At 40.4% G+C, this 20,498-nt stretch overlaps 1 protein-coding gene across 1 annotated transcript; it reads left to right on the forward strand.

The window, feature by feature from the left end:
• Positions 1-1,300: 1,300 nt before the first annotated feature.
• Positions 1,301-20,177, forward strand: MRPS22 (mitochondrial ribosomal protein S22). Its single transcript, XM_068545997.1, has 8 exons — positions 1,301-1,494; positions 7,900-8,063; positions 9,145-9,309; positions 11,155-11,298; positions 11,611-11,694; positions 12,960-13,105; positions 18,941-19,049; positions 20,050-20,177. The coding sequence occupies exons 1-8, from the start codon at positions 1,323-1,325 to the stop codon at positions 20,143-20,145; spliced, it is 1,080 nt and encodes a 359-aa protein (XP_068402098.1). The 5' UTR covers positions 1,301-1,322; the 3' UTR covers positions 20,146-20,177.
• Positions 20,178-20,498: the final 321 nt, after the last annotated feature.

A 20,498-nucleotide genomic window follows, 5' to 3' on the forward strand; every position in this document is an offset into this window, starting at 1 on the left:
GTTTGCAGTCACAAGACTCTGGAAGAGACAGATTCTCCCCTACAGCCTCTGAAGGGAGCGCAGCTCTGCTAATACTTTGACCTCAGTCCAGCACTACTGATTTTAGATTACTGGCATCCAGAACTGCAGGAGAATAAATTTCTGTTGTTTAAAGTAACCAAATTTGTTATGATTTGCTACAGAAGCTACAGGGAACTAATACAGCAGCCAATGGATTCACTTCTCCTGCGTTAGGTGTCCACTCATTGTCCAATCAGTTATATCCAGGGGGATGTTAAATGAACAACCACAGAGGCCTGTCCTCTGGGAAAGTAGTTGGTATATTCTCAGAGAAAGGACATGGCTGGGAGACACTTGCATGCATCCCACTACCACTCCCTGACACCTTTTATGCTGTAGGTGTGAGAGGAAGTGTTGGGACACACTGGGCAGCAGTCATGCCTGAATGCAGCACCAAGCCTAGGGCTCTCTCCTTCCCTGCCTGACTAGGGAATGAGTTCATAAACAGAGCTCTTACTGGGCAGTGGGTGAGGTGAGGTTAGAAGATGAGTCTGTCTAGCTAATTCAAACAATCGTTTACTTAACACCCTTCTTTAGCCAGGTGTTGGGATAAGTTAGTACAGGCACCAACCTACAGTCTGGGGGAGGGCAAAACCTGCACATACTGGACAGCTGGGAAGAACATAATGGGATCCTTTCGTTGTTCAGTTAGTCATTTATTCAACAAAAGTTTGCTGTGTACATGTGTATCAGGCTAGGCGATATTATAATACAGTATATAAAGTCATTGTCTTCATGGCATGAGAAAAATAAGCAAGGAGATAAATGAGCAAAATAATTGAGCACAAATTGAGAAAAGAGCTACAGAAGAGACTTAAGATTCCAAGACAGCAAACGGTGCGTGAGTTGATGGGGAATGGTGGTGGCAATCAGAGCTTGGAATCAGGTGTTATTTGGTGGGGTTAGTGGGGTGGGGGCCCGTGAGAAGTTTGAACGGAGAAGTCGAATAGGCAGTTGGATTTAAACCTGGGGCTGGGAGAAAAGGTTTGGGCAGGAAATTTGTTATTGAGAGCCATGGAAACGAAGGAAAGGTCTAGGAAAAAGAGCACATAAACACCTTCTAGTTGTGAACAAGCGGTTTACAAGAAACAATCTATTGCTTCATAAGCAGAAATTTATTGTTTTATAAATAGAAATTGCGTAGCTTCCTGCTGCCTCCTCCCTCCTCCCTCTTCCAGACTACATTTCCCAGAATGCCGTAAGAACCGCGCGAGACCCGGAATCGCTCTCAGCCGCTTCCGGCATAAGTGGCCCGGATAAGTATGGCGACCCTGAGAGCGTCTGTGTTGCTGTTCAGCCTGCAGGCAGGTTCTCGGATCAACTGGCGGGTCTGTTTCCGGGCCCGCCCTCGGCCCCGGCACGGTTCCCTGTTCCACCCTTTGCCCGGGGTCTGCGGGGCGGGAACGCCATGCCGTGGGCTCGGCTCCGAGGCGGGTAAGTGACCTGCCGGGCGTCCGCTTGGGCGTTCTCCTGGGAGATCTAGAGCCTGCTTCAGGCTGGCGAGACCCACGCGGGGGCCCCAGCTCTTCCCGCAGCGCGACCTTAGACCCAGGCGGCTCTCTCCTGTACCCGCGGGGTCTGTCGTCTACCGCGTTTGTTCATTTCGTTCCTTCACTTAAGCGTCAGTGCCTGGGCTCCGCTCTTTGTAAAGCACAGAGCTAGGTTTAGGGGATACGGTGGACTAAGACTGACATGGGTTTTGCCCTGAGCTAGCTCCTGGCCCAGTGGGGAATGGCAGTGCAGTGTGACCCGGACTGTGATAGGGGACGCAGAGAAGAGTGGCACTCAAACTAGGTTGAAAAGGGAAGGAAGGATTCCTGGAGAATATGGCCAAAGCTGAGACCTGGCTAATCGTGCCAGGGAGAAAACAAGAAGCATTCCACGCGGAGGAAACAGCATAAGCAAAATCCAGAAATGAGACTGAACACAGGTAGTTGGGGAACCCACTTTGGAGGTAGGATTGATGAGGCTGGTTATGACTTTGGATGTCAAAGGAGAAATCAGTGTTACTTCTCAGGTTTCTGGCTTGAGCAGTTGAGTGGAGAGTAGTCCCATTTACACGGAGACACAGAAGATTAATTATAGGGCAGTTTTTTAGAGGGGAATGAGAGGAGGAGAAATGGGGGAGAAGAAGCAAGAGTAGATGAGGTAAGGAGATGGGAAGGGAAGCAAAGTTAAACGTCTGTTTTGGACGCATTAAATTTGAGGTGCCTTTGAGATTCAAGTGGAGGTGTCGGGTATACAAGTTACATAGAAATTGAGAAGCACTGGAGTGAAAATGTTAACCGAAGCTGGCGGACTGGGAGGGATTGTCTGAGGGGAGAGTAGTGCTGAGCACTACGGTGTGCCAGGCACTGTAAGAGACCCTGGGTGCCAGAGACCAGTACAAAACAGGACTGTGGCCTTGGGAGAACACAGAGTCTAGTGGGGACACAGTGCAGTAAGCAGATGACCGTAACTTTTTTTTCTAAATGCTGTTGAAAGCCATTGGTGAGTTTTAAGTATGGGAGTGATCTTGATTACATTGTTAAGATAAAAGTTTTTTTCCAGTTTTATTGAGATATATTTGATATACAGCAGTGTGTAACTTTAAAGTGTACAACATAATTTGCTTTACATATATCGTGAAATCGTTACCACAGTAAGTTAACGCCCATCTTCTCACAGAGGTAAAAAGAAAAAAAAAAAAAGGTTTTCTTTCTTATGAGAATTATTAGGATTTACTCACAACAACTTTCATGTATACCATACAGCATTCCTAGAATTTATCTTATAACTGAAAGTTTATACCTTTTGACCATCTTCATCTTAGAACCGCCCCGCCCCCCCGGCACCGTGCGTTTCACCGCGCCGCCCCCCACCCCACCCCCCCGCGCCTCCAGCCTAATCTGGTCTCTTTTTCTATGAGTTTTTGTTGTCGTTGTTGTTTAGATTCCACATATAAATGAGATCGTACGGTATTTGTCTTTCTCTGCCTGACTTATTTATCTTAGTGTAATGCCCTCAAGGTCCATCCATGTTGTCACAAATGGCAGGATTTCCTCCTTTTTTGTGGCTGAAAAATGTGTGTGTGTATTATTTTACATATTAAATTTTAAACTTCTCTGACAGCCATGATTTTCTACTAGGACGTGATCTTTGGGATGCTTTTCTTCTCACTGATAATATTCTTTCTTAGTAACTGTAAAGACAGGATGCTATCAGGAGTGCTTACTCTAACAGAACCATCTTTTACATGTTTTTAAACTATCTTTCTGGAAAAATTCAGAAGTATCTGTAACAAAATTATATGTTATTCACTATATTTTACATATATGTATTTTACATACACGTGTGTATGTATATGTGTTTATGTGTATATAAAGATGTGAGGTATGTAAACATATCTCACTCTTGTGTACACATAAACATATACGTATGTATGTAAATATGTATACATATATATGTAAAATACGAATGAGTGGGTATATATCTCACATCTTTATCCATCCGTTTATCAGTCGGTACTTAGGTTGTTTCTGTGTCTTGGCTATTGTAAATAATACTGCTATTAACATGGGGATGCAGGTATCTCTTCAACATAGTGTTTTCATTTCCTTCAGATATATTCCCAGAAGTGGAATTGCTGGGCCATATGGTAGTTCTTTTTTTTTTTAGGAACCTCCATACTGTTTCCATAGTGGCTGTACCAGTTTACATTCCCACCAACAGTGCACAGGGGTTCCTTTTTTCTCCACATCCACACCAGCATTTGTTATCTCTTGTCTTTTTGATGATAGCCATTCTAACAGGTATGAGATGATATCTCATTGTGGTTTTAATTTGCATTTCTTTAATGACTAGTGATGTTGAGTACTTTACATGTACCTTTCATACATCTTCTTTGGAGAAATGTCTGTTCAGGTCCTTTGCCCATTTTTTAGCTGGATTATTTGGTTTTTTGATATTGAGTTGTATGAATTCTTTAAATATTTTGGATATTAATTCCTCATCAGATATATGGTTTGCAAATTTTTTTTTGCATTTTGTACGTTGTCTTTTCATTTGTTGGTTGTTTCTTTTGCTGTGCAGCAGCTTTTTAGTTTGATGTAGTCCCACTTGTTTATTTTTAATCTTGTTGCTTGTGCTTTAGGTGTCATATACAAAAAATCACTGCCAAGACCAATGTCGAGAAGCTGTTTTCCTGTGTTTTCTTCTGGGAGTTTTATGGTTTCTGTCTTACATTTAAGTCCTTAATTCACTTCGAGTTAATTTTTGTGAATGGTGTAAGCTAGGGGTCTAGTTTCATTCTTTTACATGTGAATATCCAGTTTTCCCAGCACCGTTTATTGAAGAGACTGTCTTTTCTCCTTTGAGTATTCTTGGTTTCTTTGTCAAATAATAGTTGGCTCTATATGCATGAGTTTATTTATGCGCTCTCAATTCTGTTCCCTTGGTCTATGTGTCTATGTGTTTTTATGCCAATACCATACTGTTCTGATTGTATAGCTTGAAATCAGGAAGTGTGATGCCTCCTGCTTTGTTGTTCTTAGGATTACTTTGGCTATTCAGGGTCTTTTGTGGTTCCATACAAATTTTAGGTTTGTTTTTTCTGCCTCTGTAAAAAAATGCCATTGGACCCTCGATAGGGATTGCATTGAATCTATAGATGACGTTGGGTAGTATGGACATTTTAACAATATTAATTCTTCTAATCCATGAACACAGGATACCTTTCCATTTATTTGTGTCTTCTTTGATTTCTTTTCAGCAGTGTTTTGTGGTTTTCAGTATAGCAATCTTTCACCTCCTTGGTTAAATTATAACTAAATATTGTATTGTTTTTGATGCTTTCTTTTTCAGATAATTTGTTGTTAGTGTACAGAAATGGTATTGGTTTTTGTATATTGATTTTGTGTCTTGCAACTTTACTGAATTTGTTGATTAGATCTAACAGTTTATTGATAGAGTCTTTAGGATATTTTTATAGATAAAATCATGTCATCTGCAAATAGAGACAGTTTCCTTTTCAATTCTGTTGCATTTTATTTCTTTTTCTTGTCTGAGTACTCTGGCTAGAACTTCCAGTACTGTGTTGAATAGGAGTGATGAGATTGGACAGCCCTGTCTTGTTCCTGATCTTGGAGGAGAGGCTTTCAGCCTTTCACCATTGAGTAGATTGTTAGCTGTGGGTTTGTCATATATGGCCTTTATTATGTTGAGGTGTGATCCTTTTGTACCTAATTTGTTAGAAGTTTTTAATCATGAATTTTGAATTTTGTCAAATGCTTTTTCTGCATCTGTCAAAGTAATCATGTTTTTTTCTTTCATTCTATGAATATTGATTGATTGACCTGAGTATGTTGAATCGTCTTTGCAGCCCAAGAAATAAATCCCATTTGATCATGGTGAATGATCTTTTTAATGTTATGCTGAATCAATTTGCTAGTATTTTATTGAGAATGTTTGGCCTGTAGTATTTATTTATTGATTGATTGATTGATTGATTGATTGATTGTTGGGTCTTTGTTGCTGTGCGCGGGCTTTCTCTAGTTGCAGCGAGCGGGGGCTACTTTTCGTTGTGGTGCGTGGGCTCCTCATTGTGGTGGCTTCTCTTGTTGCGGAGCCTGAGCTCTAGGCTCACAGGCTTCAGTAGTTGCAGCACGTGGGCTCGGTAGTCACAATGCGCAGGCCCTGGAGCACAGGCTCAGTAGTTGTGGTGCACGGGCTTAGTTGCTTCGCGACTTGTGGGATCTTCCTGGACCAGGGCTCAAACCCACATCCCCTGCATTGGCAGGCGGATTCTTAACCACTGCACCACCAGGGAAGTCCTGGCCTGTAGTTTTCTGTTAGTATCCTTTATTGGCTTTGGTATCAGGTTAATGCTGGCCTCATAAAATGAGTTTGGGAGTGTTCCTTCCTCTTCGATTTTTTGGAAGAGTTTGAGAAGGATGGGCATTCATTCTTTAAATATTTGGTAAAATTCATCTGTGAAGCCATCTGGTCCTGGGCTTTTCTTCATTGGGAGAATTTTTTTATTACTGATTCAGTCTTCTTACTAGTAATTGGTCTGTTTTGATTTTCTATTTCTTCCTGATTTAGTCTTGGTAGATTGTATGTTTCTAAGAATTTTTCCATTTCTTCTAGGTTGTCCAGTTTGTTGGCATAGAGTTGTTCATGCCTCTTAGGATCCTTTGAAATTCTGTACTATCAGTTGTAATGTGTTTTTCAGGTAAAATTTTGTTGGTTTGGGTCCTCTTTTTTCCTTGGTCTAGCTAAAGGTTTGTCAATTATGCTTATCTTTTCAATGAACCGTCTCTTTGTTAATCTTTTCTGTTGTTTGAATTAACGTTTTTAAGAGATGACTCTGATTGTTCTGTGGAGAACGGTCAGAATGGAGGCAGGGGGATAGGTTAGGAGGCTAAGGCAAGAGATAGGATGGCCTTGACTAGAGTAGTGGCAGTGGGAAATGGAGGATTAAAGACCGATTTATGAGGTGTAACAGGCAGTATGTTTTGTGTCAGTATCCTCTTTTGTAAAGTGGGGATAATCATAGTATTTGTGGGGTTGTTAGGAGGATTAAACGTGCCAAGTATGTAAAGTAGTTAGTACCGGCACATAGTAAATATCTAACAAGTGTCAGCTGTTAACATTACTCCTGCTGTTGGCTAGATGTGGAGGGTAAAGGAGAAGTCAAGAATGACTGTAGGCTTCTGGCCCACGTGACCTGTTGGATGGTGCTAAGGATAATAGGAAAAGCAGGTTTGTGACAGGAGAGAAGTTATGGGTTCTGCTTTGGCAGTATTGAACTGCATGTGAGATATCCATTGGGTAGTTGGATGGAAGATGATCTTGGCTGGAGATTCAGATTTTAGAGTCTCCAGCATATAGAAGTAATTATAGGAGGTTAGGAGATCATCCATCAAGAATGTGAGAAGGGAGAAAAGAAGAATGTAGTTCAGAATCCTGAGGGACACCAGGACACCAGCATTTATAGGACTAGCAGAGGAAGAGGTGGTTGGGAAGGAATGGCTTTTTTTTTTTCTAATGGAAATGGAGGTTGGGCAAAGGGATAGTCAAGCTGCATAAGGCAGAGCTGAGATCTGAGTCTCCTCCTCTTCTGTCCAACTTTCTTCCATGATGCCACATGACCTCTTCAGTATCATGTCCAGTGACCCAGGCCTCTTTTTCCTAGCTGGATCCCCTCAGCCTAGAATTTCCTTCCTTTTTTTCTCTGCTCTATTCAGGCCCCTGGGAAGCCTTCTTTGACCCTACCATGCCCTTCTCTGCTCCCAGGCTATGTTTAGTTTCTGCCTCTGTAATCACACAACCCCCTGTACCTTCCTTGTATGTAGCACTTGCTCTAAGGAGCGTAATGGAAGAGTGGAATTGATCTAGGCTCTAGCATCAGATAAACTTCGGTTTAAATCCTGGCTCTATCTTTAATAGCTAGTTGTCTTTAGGAAGACTCCAATATCCGATATCCTCATCTACAAAACTGGGATATCAGTATTTTGTGGGTTGTTGTAAGCACTCCTGAAAATGTATGTAATGCGTGGCATATAGGAGGCAACTCTGTAGATGGTAGTAACCATGATTGTTATTAATGTTGCATTAGCTACTTTTTTCATGTTGCTTTCTTCACTAGACTTTGAGTGCCTTTTTGGCAGAAACTGTATCTTTATCATAGTGAATGCTCAGTAATTTTAAATGAATGAATGAAGGAATCTTGTAGGTATTAGTATTATGCATACTGAGGTAGACCTTGTGTTAATAATTTTTTTTGTTGACGTTTCCATTTAGAGGTCTTGTTGGTTTGTCATTTTTGACATCTTACTTACTAAAAATTCATTTTAACAGAATCTGGTAGCTCAAAGATCAAGAAACCTACCTTTATGGATGAGGAAGTCCAAAGCATACTCATCAAGATGACAGGCTTAGATTTGCAGAAGATTTTTAAGCCAGCTATACAAGAAGTGAAGCCACCAACTTATAAGCTAATGACCCAAGCACAGTTGGAAGAGGTATGTGAATGTAAGAATATTGGTATAATACCTTTCTTTAAAGGATTAAACAAGATTTCCAGGACCCCTTCAGATGTTGGTAGCTGCTCTTCCACAGGTGCTAGTGAGGGGGGTTGCAGGCACAGAACCGAGAAAAGAGATGTGAGCAGGCAGGCAGAGAGGAGCAGGGGGTATGGCCGGAATTAGGCAGACTGGGCATGTGGGTCAGGCCTGGCTGTCCAGCAGAGCCGCCTCTGCTCCAGAACCAGCTTGATCAGCCTCCCTTTGTGCTGCCTGTTCCAGCTTCCTTCCTAGAGGAACATTTGTTGTGAGTACTTTGAGGCTGAGGCTTTGGTGAGATTATGAGATCCTTCTGAACAGCATCCAGCTCCAGGCAAGGGTCCTCCTGGAGTCGTGGGTATTGAGTGCTTTGTGGAAAATGCTTTGATGTACGAATATGTGAAGAGCAATAGCTCTTCTTTCTAATTCAAAAATAATTAAGAGTCATAGCAAAAAATTCAAATACCCAATAGCACATCACACGAAGGGCCCCTTTCACCTCTCAGAGGTGACCACCGCTAACAGTATGGCATGGGGCGGTGTGCTCCGTGGTTAAGGGCATGGGCTCTGGAGTTAAGTGGCCTGGGTTCAAATCCTAGTGCTGCAGCTTCTTAGCAATTTACTTAACATTTGTGTGCCTCTATTTTCTCTCTCATAAAATGACTTAACAGTAGCCCTTAGCTCATAAGGTAGTTGTGGGCATTAAATGAGCCAAATATAATACAAAATATTGAAACACATAGTAAGCACCCAGTAAGTGAAATCCTTTGGCCTATTTCAGGCAGCTTTTGTGGCCTGGCTCTGTCTTAGAGCGTCCCTTTGCTGTTTTGAGAATGGTTAAGCCTGTAGCTAGTGCTCTCAGCCACACCACAGAGGCAAAGACCAGGGCCCAGGAGCCCAAGTTTGGCTTTTTACTCACTTATTCATGGCTACAGCTTCTTCTCTTTGCAGTCTAGCATTTTTCATTAGTATCTGCTTTTGCCAGGTGATCCTTTTGGTCTGTAACCTTGCGGCTTTCCCAAGAAATATTTTATTTCATTAGGCTACAAGACAGGCAGTCGAGGCAGCTAAAGTCCGATTAAAAATGCCACCAGTTCTGGAAGAGCGAGCGCCAATAAATGACGTGTTAGCTGAAGATAAGATTTTGGAAGGAACAGAAACAGCCAAATACGTGTTTACTGATATATCATATAGCATACCACACCGGGTAAGTATATGTCTAATTGCAAAATGATTTTTATTTGAAATACTGTGTAGAGATGGGCCTGAGGGACGAGGGTCAACATCGTGTGACCCAGCTGTCTCTGAATCTTCCAAACCAGAATTTCTGCGACTGAGTGAGACCTGGCAGATACAGCATAAAGAAGAAAAATGCAAACCAGCACCACATCATCGTGTCACCATTTCCTTACAGATTATGGACACAGTATTTCCAGATTGACTGCAGAAAAAGAGACAGGTGTTCTGAGACAGAACAAGACAGAAACCTACCCTCAAACCACAAATAGGAAAATATCTTCAAGGCAATAGGAGAAGGGAGATTCTTTCTGCTCAAGTTAGACTGATTTCCTTAGCTGAAGCTTTTTAAGATGGAAATTCTTGCTGATGCCCAAAAAACTCAGACTTCCTGAAGGATTTTCACTGTTCAGAATTTGCAGTAAAAATGGCAGGCTTCCCCAGATAATTTTCAGGCACCACTTCATCTGTTGTAGTTTTTATTGTCTAGCTCCTCTTCCTCTGATTGCCAGTTCCAAAAGAACACTCTGGCACTTACAAAATATATTAGTTGTTGTTTGAGCCTTTTCAAGTAAAGAGTAAAAGAGTAATTTACAGTTCAGCCCACAAAATGCAGTAGAATATTGCATAGTGATAGGGCTGGGAAAAGGGCCACCCTGTACTAATCTTTTTATCATATGTGATTTTGGTTAGAAGACATGATTTGAGCAATGTCCATGTCTGTACATCAATCACCTGTATATCTGACATAATGAACAGGGATCAGAGTTTCATTTTTAATTAGAATTTTTGCTTTTATATATGTTTGAAGTGCTGTGCAGGCTGGTTGTGGGAGCATTCTATAACCTGAGAGGGAGAAAGGAACTTGGAATTCAAATTACCAAAATCCTTTTGAGGAACAACTGTGTTACTTTGCCATCTGCTATTTTTTTTTTCTATTTGCAGTGCCTGATGAAAGTTTTAATTATATTATCCTCAGAACACATTCAGAGACTCTTACATCTCTGAAGAGTTGAGAGTCAGTACCATCTGGTTAATTTAAACATTAATCAGATGTGTCTCATTTATCTGCTATGTGCAAAGCTCTGTGTAAGTCACTCTGGGTGTTGCAAAGAATTGTAATCCACAGTTCCTGACCTTTTCCAGTTCTGTAACAATATTAACAATATCTGAGAGGTGTTAAGAATCCTGCACGTGATAAATTGCCAGTTGGGTGTACACACAGTGGGTGGAATTCAGTGGAGGAGGCAGTCCTGTGGCCTGGGATTTGGCAGGCCGACCAGCCGGTCTCTCTGACACTTGTGTCTCCAGTATGAGGCATCACAGAGGTGTGGGATTAAGACTCCACACCTTTGGGTTTGTTCCTTCAATCCCTGGGACTTTAAACATAAATCATAAAGTAGTAAAGTCTGTCTGTGTGAGACTTTAGGATGGGGAAATGAAATAATTCAGAAAGGTTTTATAGCACTTCTTTCTTCTGAAATGGATTTAGATGAATCTCAGGTCACCTTTTTTTAGTTGAACCGTTTTACGTATTGAACCCACTTGAGGGCTATAGATCACATTTAGTACATACTTTCATTTAGGTTTCTGATTGTCAGAGGCACGGCAGTGATTAGTGAAGGGAGTATCAAATCTCGCCAGGTCTTTGAGGCTTACAGTTATCATGGAAATCATACAGATGATTGCATCTTATGTTTCCCGCTTGCATTTTATATTGTTGATTGCAAGTTATTCTTATAATGGTGCTTAGTGGGACACTGGAACTAAAACTAAGTCCTCGTGAACTCATCCTTGATTATGTTTTCTATTTCAGGAGCGTTTTATTGTCGTCAGAGAACCAAGTGGCACACTACGCAAAGCCTCTTGGGAAGAAAGGGACCGGATGATTCAAATTTATTTCCCAAAAGAAGGTCGTAGAATTTTAACACCAGTAATTTTCAAGGAAGAAAATCTTCAGGTAAGGTGATTTTTGTTTCATAGAGGTAGTGCTGATGGTTTCTTTGTTGAACAGTTGGCTCTGGTGCTGCTGGGCATTTTGCTTTGATAAACAGACATTTCTAATGATAAGGAGGGTTATTTATCTTGTAATTGGCTTAGCTAGGATTTGAATCCAGGTGGGACCGTTCCGAAGCCTGTGTTGTTTCTGCATCCCTCTTGCTGGGCACAGATGTGGCCTGTGTGTGGATGGGCAGGCCCGGCATGGCGTCAGGACAGGTGTTGCACGCTCATGTTCTTCTCAGCTAATTCCAACTCTGCTGTGTTGGCTTAGACCATGTACAGCCAGGACCGGCATGTTGATGTCCTCAATCTCTGCGTTGCCCAGTTTGAGCCAGATTCTGCTGAATATATCAAAGTGAGTATATTTTACAGTTTCTAAAGTATGGGCTTAAGTATGATTACGAGTATGATTTTTTAATCCAGCACAATGAGTTAGGTTATAAGCTTTGATACAGGGGGAAGAGAAGGGAAATGCCTGAACACCTATCAAGTGCCTGATGTACACCAGATAGATATTTTCATCCTCACAACAACCCTTGACTGAAGGATGAGAGAACTTAAGCTTGGAGAGTTAAGTAACTTGTTGAAAGTTGCACAGCTAGTCAGTGGTAGAGATAAGACCCTAACTTGACGGCAAAGACTATTCTTTTTTCAGTTTATCACACAGGAAACAGTTGTTCACTGAAATTTGCCAAAATGCAGTCTATGTATCTTACAGTTCAGTTTAATAAATAATCATGTAGTACGTTCCATGTATAAGGTATTATTGTGGAGGTATAGGTTATGGCATGAACTAGGATAGGGAGCCCTGTCGAAGTCCAGAAATGATTGTGGGGAAGAGTGCTAGTTAAGTACACAGATAATTACCACTGTAGGTCTAAGATGTTAGGTGCTAAGAGAAGGTTACAACGTGCTCTCAGGCGTCATAGCGTTCTTGAAGAGGGTTCTAGAAGGGCAGGGAACATTATGGCTGGTGGAGTTGGGTGAGGAGAGGTGTTTCAGGTAGAGGGGAAAGTATGAACAGGCAGGAAACAAAGTATACTTGAGAAATGGCCAGTCATCTGGTTTGCTTGTACATGCAGTGTATATGTAGGGGAGTGGTTCAAGATTAAGCTAGAAAGGTAGATGGGGCCATATCACAGGTGACCTCAGATGCTAGGCTGACAAATCTGGACTTCAATCAGCAGCCTTTTGAACACAAGAATGCCCTCATCAAAGTCCTCATTTAGGAAGATCACTCTAAAAGAACTGAAGGAACATTAGTTAATAAGTTGGAAAGGGGTAGTTGATTGGATAGGGAAAAAAGGGAGTGGTGGCCATTATTTCCAGTGGTCCATATATATATATGTAATAGGAGCTTCATAAATAGTGCGTGGCTGCTGAAGAGTAATTGATCTGGCTATAAATATTTGGCAGACTTGTTCCAGGCCCTATATGCTTCTACAGTGGAGGGCTGGTCTAAATCATATCTTCTGGTTAGTGATAGTGGAGGCCGGTATAAGTAGACCTCGTTTACTGATACTTTCTTGGGCAGCTCACATGCTAGTAGATGTATACTGGTAATGCTGCTCACTTCTATTTATTTTCATATTTCTGAAAAGTTGCACTTTATGTGGATAGATTCATCATCAGACCTACGAAGATATAGATAAATATGGAAAGTATGACCTTTTACGTTCAACAAGACACTTCGGTGGAATGGCTTGGTATTTTGTAAATAAGAAAAAGATTGATGGTTTACTGATTGACCAGATTCAGAGAGATTTGTAAGTATGATCTTAGTAAGTAAAGAAATTCTTATTACCATTAAACTTGTATTTAATGTTATTTTTCCAGTGATAACAATGTACTGTCCAGTGATAGATTTCACTTACCGCAGTTTATTTATGGGTTTGTTTTTCCAGTATAACCCAGTTTTCTCAGTCTTTGCTTCCGTGTTCTGTAAACAGGGCTGGATTCTTTGAAAGAGTAAATGGCTTTGGATCTGTACTGTATACCCTGGATATTGACTTATCCCTGGCCTTACTGGTGCTCCCGGATACCAGTGAACTTTCCATATACTCAAAGGGGATTAAATAGGAAATGTAAAGAAGTAGACATAAGCTCTGATGGGTGCTTTTCAGTAAAAGTCATCATTTAATTTATGAAAATACTCTTGCTTTTGATCCTCCTTGTTTTTGCAAGATTTTTAAGGCATTAAAAAGGTTACAGGTTTTTTTCAAAGTTGCGTGAAACAAAGAATGTCTGTTGTATTTTAGCATGCAACTGGTGTGCACCCAGCCTTCTAGCTGAAATAATACTTTACAACTTGTGATGAACTGAGGAGAAGATTGTTTTCGAGTATCTTTCCATTGGTTGAGTTAGAGAAAGGCCAAAATAACAAGGAAAAGAAACCAACATGGCTGTAGTAAGAAAGTCACCAGAGAGCTTAGTGATCATTGCCATCTTGAATGTAAGGAGTTTTGACTCAGACTATCCTCCGCGTAATCTGAACCGTTCACACAAAGGTAAGGCATTTGGAACTAGAAGGTTCCATATTGTCTAAGAAATACAGCCCATATGGAAACAGTGTCATTTCTCATAGAAACATCATTCCTAATGGTAAGTGATTTCCAGGCTAGCCCTCTTCTCCGGTGTATGTAGTGTAATACAATTCAGAGGGCAGAAATATACCTTCATCCCACATAAGCAGGAGGCTGCTGGTGGTCATGAGGATGCCCAAAAATGACTTGCCTTTAGCTGCATTAGCAGTGACATCTCCTGTGAATAAATTTTCTTATAAAGCTTCTCAAATGTCAATATTCTGAAATTATTTTATTATAAAAAGAATTTAACATTTTTTATAAGAAATTAGAGCAACACAGAAATGTACTTCTGGACTTCCCTGGTGGTGCAGTGGTTAAGAATCCGCCTGCCAATGCAGGGGACACGGGTTCTATCCCTGGTCCAGGAAGATCCCACATGCCGAGGAGCAACTAAGCCCGTGCGTCACAAATCTGCACTCTAGAGCCCGTGAGCCACAACTACTGAGCCCGCATGCCACAACTACTGAAGCCCACGCGCCTGGAGCCTGTGCTCTGCAACGAGAAGCCACCGCAGTAAGCCCGCGCACCACTGTGAAGAGTAGCCCCTGCTCACCGCAACTAGAGAAAGCCCGTGCGCAGCAATGAAGACCCAATGCAGCCAAAAAGAAAGAAATTTAAAAAAAAAAAAAATTTCTTTGAAAATTAAAGTTCTTTATCGAGGAGTACTAATAAGTAATATTATAGTAATACTCATCACACGTATGCTTTACCTCTGAAGCAGTTCATTTGCATACTGGGAGGGAATTTTGAGTTCCCTGAATTTCCTGATCTGCGTAAGTAAAACTTCCTATGGGAATGCTGAACAGGACAGTTTGCTGCAAATCCCAGGCTAAACAGTAGAGGGTGCATGTCCTCAGTGAATGGAGCCCAGGCCAGAATTGAGATTCTGCACATTTCAAACTGAAGTTCCACTGTTGGTTTTGAATTGAGATGCCTTTAAAATCTTTACATGTAAATTTATTTTTTTTTAATTTCAAATATGGGCTGGGTGTGAAGCTAAATTATTCTGTGAGACACAGGCATTTTACCGTAGCATGAACGTAAAGAAGCCCTAAGCATGACTAAGATATAGAAACCCATTTAAGCCCTTTATGGGTTCACATGGTTATGCTCTAAAGAGAATTACTGTTATCTTTTGTTGTCACGTTTATTGGACTATTAGATTACAACAAACACAACAGATTTATACTGAACATTTAAAAAATATTTTTCCTCTGGAAAGTTTTAGTTTCTGACCTCTGGCTTCTCAGTTCTACCAAGAGATGGCCTTTAGGGTGGATGGGCCTTGGAATGAGCCCAGAGCATCTCTCAGAGGTCACCATGTCTTAAGAAATTCTTTACCCCACTCTAGAACGGTTTTTTTTTTTTCCTTTAACATCTTTATTGGAGTATAATTGCTTTACAATGTTGTGTTTGTTAGTTTCTGCTGTATAACAAAGTGAATCAGCTATATGCATACATATATCCCTATATCCCCTCTCTGTGGCATCAGCCTCCCACCCTCCTTATCCCACCCCTCTAAGGTGGTCGCAAAGCACCCAGCTGATCTCCCTGTGCTGTGCAGCTGCTTCCCACTAGCTATCTATTTCACATTTGGTATTGTATATATGTCCACGCCACTCTCTCACTTCATCCCAGCTTAACCTTCCCCCTCCCCGTGTCCTCAAGTCCATTCTCCACGTCTGTGTCTTTATTCCTGTCCTGCCCCTAGGTTCTTGAGAACCAATTTTTTTTTTTTTTCCTTAGATTCCATATATATGTGTTAGCATACAGTATTTGTTTTTCTCTTTCTGACTTACTTCACTCTGTATAACTGACTCTAAGTCTGTCCACCTAACTACAAATAACTCAATTTCGTTTCTTTTTATGGCTAATATTCCATTGTATATATGTGCCACATCTTCTTTATCCATTCGTCTGTCAGTGGACACTTAGATTGCTTCCATGTCCTGGCTTTTGTAAATAGAGCTGCGATGGACATTGTGGTACATGACTCTTATTGAATTATGGTTTTCTCAGGGTATATGCCCAGTAGTGGGATTGCTGGGTTGTATGGTAGTTCTACTTTTAGTTTTTTAAGGCACCTCCACACTGTTCTCCATAGTGGCTGTATCAATTTACATTCCCACCAACAGTGCAAGAGGGTTCCCTTTTTTCAACACCCTCTCCTGCATTTATTGTTTGTAGGTTTTTTGATGATGGCCATTCTGACCGGTGTGAGGTGATAGCTCATTGTAGTTTTGATTTGCATTTCTCTAATGATTAGTGATGTTGAGCATCTTTTCATGTTTGTTGAAATCTGTATATCTTCTTTGGAGAAATGTGTATGTAGGTCTTCTGCCCATTTTTGGATTGGTTGTTTGTTGTTTTGATATTGAGGTGCATGAGCTTCTTGTATATTTTGGAGATAAATCCTTTGTCAGTTGCTTCATTTGCAAATATTTTCTCCCATTCTGAGAGTTGTCTTTTCATCTTGTTTATGGTTTCCTTTGCTGTGCAAAAGCTTTTACGTTTAATTAGGTCCCATTCATTTATTTTTGTTTGAATTTCCATTTCTCTAGGAGGTGGGCAAAAAAGATGTTGCTTTGATTTATGTCATAGAGTGTTCTGCCTATGTTTTCCTCTAAGAGTTTTATAGTGTCTGGACTTAAATTTAGGTCTTTAATCCATTTTGAGTTTATTTTTGTATACAGTGTTAGGGAGTGTTCTAATTTCATTCTTTTACATGTAGCTGTCCAGTTTTCCCAGCACCGCTTATTGAAGAGGCTGTCTTTTCTCCATTGTATATTCTTGCCTCCTTTATCAAAGATAAGGTGACCATATGTGCATGGGTTTATCGCTGGGCTTTCTATCCTGTTCCATTGATCTATATTTCTGTTTTTGTGCCAGTACCATACTGTCTTGATTACTGTAGCTTTGTAGTAGTCTAAAGTCCGGGAGCCTGATTCCTCCAGCTCCATTTTTCTTTCTCAAGATTGCTTTGGCTCTTCGGGGTCTTTTGTGTTTCCATACAAATTGTGAAATTTTTTGTTCTAGTTCTGTGAAAAATGCCAGTGGTAGTTTGATAGGGATTGCATTGAATCTGTAGATTGCTTTGGGTAGTATAGTCATTTTCACAATGTTGATTATTCCAATCCAAGAACATGGTATATCTCTCCATCTGTTTGTATCATCTTTAATTTCTTTCATCAGTGTCTTACAGTTTTCTGCATACAGGTCTTTTGTCTCCTTAGGTAGGTTTCTATTTTATTCTTTCTGTTGCAGTGGTAAATGGGAGTGTTTCCTTAATTTCTCTTTCAGATTTTTCATCATTAGCATATAGGAATGCAAGAGATTTCTGTGGAGTAATTTTGTATCCTGCTACTCTACCAAATTCCTTGATTAGCTCTAGTAGTTTTCTGGTAGCATCTTTAGGATTCTCTGTATAGTATCATATCATCTGCAAACAGTAACAGTTTTACTTTTCTGATTTGGATTCCTTTTATTTCTTTTTCTTCTCTGATTGCTGTGGCTAAAACTTCCAACCTATGTTTAATAGTAGTGGTGAGAGTGGGCAACCTTGTCTTGTTCCTGATCTTAGAGGAAATGGTTTCATTTTCTCACCACTGAGAAAGATGTTGGCTGTGGGTTTGTCATATATGGCCTTTATTATGTTGAGGTAGGTTTCCTCTATGCCTACTTTCTGGAGAGTTTTTATCATAAATGGGTGTTGAATTTTATCAGAAGCTTTTTCTGCATCTATTGAGATTATCATATGGTTTTTACCCTTCAATTTGTTAATATGGTGTATCACTTTGATTGATATGCGTATATTGAAGAATCCTTGCATTCCTGGTATACGCCCCACTTGATCATGGTGTATGATCCTTTTAATGTGCTGTTGGATCTGTTTGCTAGTATTTTGTTGAGGATTTTTGCATCCGTGTTCATCAGAGATAATTGGCCTGTAGTTTTCTTTTTTTGTGACATCTTTGTCTGGTCTTGGTATTGGGGTGATGGTGGCCTCATAGAATGAGTTTGGGAGTGTTCCTCCCTCTGCTATATTTTGGAAGAGTTTGAGAAGGATAGGTGTTAGCTCTTCTCTAAATGTTTGATAGAATTCACCTGTGAAGCCATTAGAAGGGTTATTTTTATATACCCTCTCAGCTTTGAGGTGGTAAATGGTAGGAAGGTATTGACTATGTGAGAGCACAGAGATTAGTTTGGGGAAGGCTAGCTAAGTTTTAAGGTTGATAAAAATTGTTTATAGGTTTCACAAAAGATAAGTACAAACTGTAAGAATTGAGCTTTTGTTATGGCTTCATCTTGTGTGACACTAGATAGGTTGCTGAGGTAGAACCAGACTTTCCTTTTGTTTGCTATGTATAATTTCAAATTTGCTTCCCTAGGATGCTGATTTTTAACTGATGGGTTCCTGTGAATACAGGAGGCCTGGGAGTCTTTCCTTGGACTGCTAAAATGCCTCATACAGAGGCATCTGTCCACTAATTCAGAGTCTCAATGGAAATTCGTTAGCAGATGTCACTGCTAATGCACCTAAAAGCAAGTGGCATTGAGCAATCCCCATGACCACCAGCCTCTGGCTTATGTAGGATGAAGGTACAGTCACACCATCTGAGTTGGATTATGTTATCTGCTGATGATGCGGGCTGGCTTGGAAATCATCTACCATTAGAATGCTGTTTCTACAAGAAATGATGTTCTGCTTCCAAAAAGGATACAGCCACATTTAGAATATATTCACTGTCATAAATTGGGCCCTGCCTGTATTGACTCCTGCCCTACCTATCTCAGAGTTGGTATGAAGCCTAGATTAGCCAGTATTCCTGAAAGTGCCTTTGAAAATATGAAACTGAAGGCTGTAAAAAATTTTTTCTGGCCCAAGGAAAGTTTGAAATGTAATTTAAAGTGTGGCACATTTTATAGGACTGTGAAGCAAAACAGTACAAACAAAAATTAAAAATTAAAAAAGAAGAAAACAATAAACCCTTTTAACAGTAAACCCTTTCCCTCTAGAGTCGATGATGCCACCAGCTTGGTCCAGCTCTATCACATCCTCCATCCAGATGGCCAGTCAGCTCAAGAGGCCAAAGAGCAGGCTGCTGAGGGATTACATTTAGTTAAGGTAAAGGGACTTTTTTCACATTAGCTACTGTGTGGTGACTGAGCTGGAAGGAAGTTTTAAGTGGGTCATATTTAATGGTAACTAAACAGATTTGTGGCTTTGAACCAGAGTGATCAGAGCTCCCATATTTCTTTAGCCTGGACAGTAGAAACAGAGCTGCTGCTGGAGTCCAAGAAGTTCAGACAGTGGGGCAGTAGCCCCCTTGTTTTTTGCAGTACTGGCAACTAAGTGCTCAGGTCGCCAGCGGGGTGTGGTGGAGGACCGCTGGGTAGTACACGTCCCCAGTGCAGCTTCCTGTCCTCCAGTTCGGTCACATTCCTGTTCAGGTGTCCAGAAGCTGGGAGGGCAGTGCTTGTATAATACCAAGCCTTAGTTGCACTATCATTTTGGAATTGCATACCTCTCAAAACTATGGGCTAACATAGATGTCTCTGTAAATGTTGAGAGATGATTTTTTTCAGGAAGGAAGACCATTGTATAATTTTCATCTCTAGATTCTAATGCTCAGGATAGACATGTATTTGTGGATCTGGCTTCTATCCCAGTATTACTTCATGCATACTTCAAAGCAGTTATAAAGCTTACTAAGGATAAAAACAACCAGTGATGATGCCATCATAGGTGGGGTAGAAAAAAAAACCATTCTTTCTTTAAAGTGAAAAATCAGTTTGCTAACTCTCATCCTCCAGATTTCTCTTGAACCTAATGGTTTTTATTTTGATCCAGCAATGTCAGGTTTCTTAATTTTTTTCTGAAAGATGGCATCCATATTTGGATACCTCTGGTGTTTAGAATTAGTATTGCTTTAACTGTGATACTGTTTTCTGTCCATGTAGTATGCTTATTGTTTGGTAATCAGAAAAATACTGGAAATGTGGAAGGCTTTTTAAACTGGGACTTTCCTTTGCTACTACAGAAATGTTTGTTAGTGATGTCTCAAAACTAAAAACTTCATCAATAGTATATGCTCTATTATTTTCAAACTTTTTTTTTTAAACAGGTCTTTGCAGAAACAGAAGCACAGAAAGGAGCATATATAGAATTAACACTGCAAGCTTATCAAGAAGCATTCATTAGCAATTCTGCAGCTTCCTAAGATATTTTTAAAATAAATTTCATTTTACTAAATACTGGCTAGTTTTCTCTGTTAATACTGAGCGGTTTAAAAATGTCAAAATTGGGAGTTCCCTATAAAATTACTTCTTTTGTTTTTTAAATTCCAAATAGTGCCTCTATCAGAAATACAAAGAAAAATTTGTTACTTGGCTCACTTTCCTAGGCTACGAGGGGATAACTGAGAAGTACATCTTAGTGCCTGGTTATGAATTTTTCTAATCATGTCAGATGAGTACAGTGTAACAAGAAAGGAAAAAAAAAAGTACTATGCCTCTCTGTGTTACCAAATGGGCCAGTCGGTAATTTAACTAGAGCCCAGCTTAATGAGGTCAG

This window comes from Eschrichtius robustus, chromosome 6, assembly GCF_028021215.1.
Source record: "Eschrichtius robustus isolate mEscRob2 chromosome 6, mEscRob2.pri, whole genome shotgun sequence".
In the NCBI taxonomy this organism is placed as follows: domain Eukaryota; kingdom Metazoa; phylum Chordata; class Mammalia; order Artiodactyla; family Eschrichtiidae; genus Eschrichtius; species Eschrichtius robustus.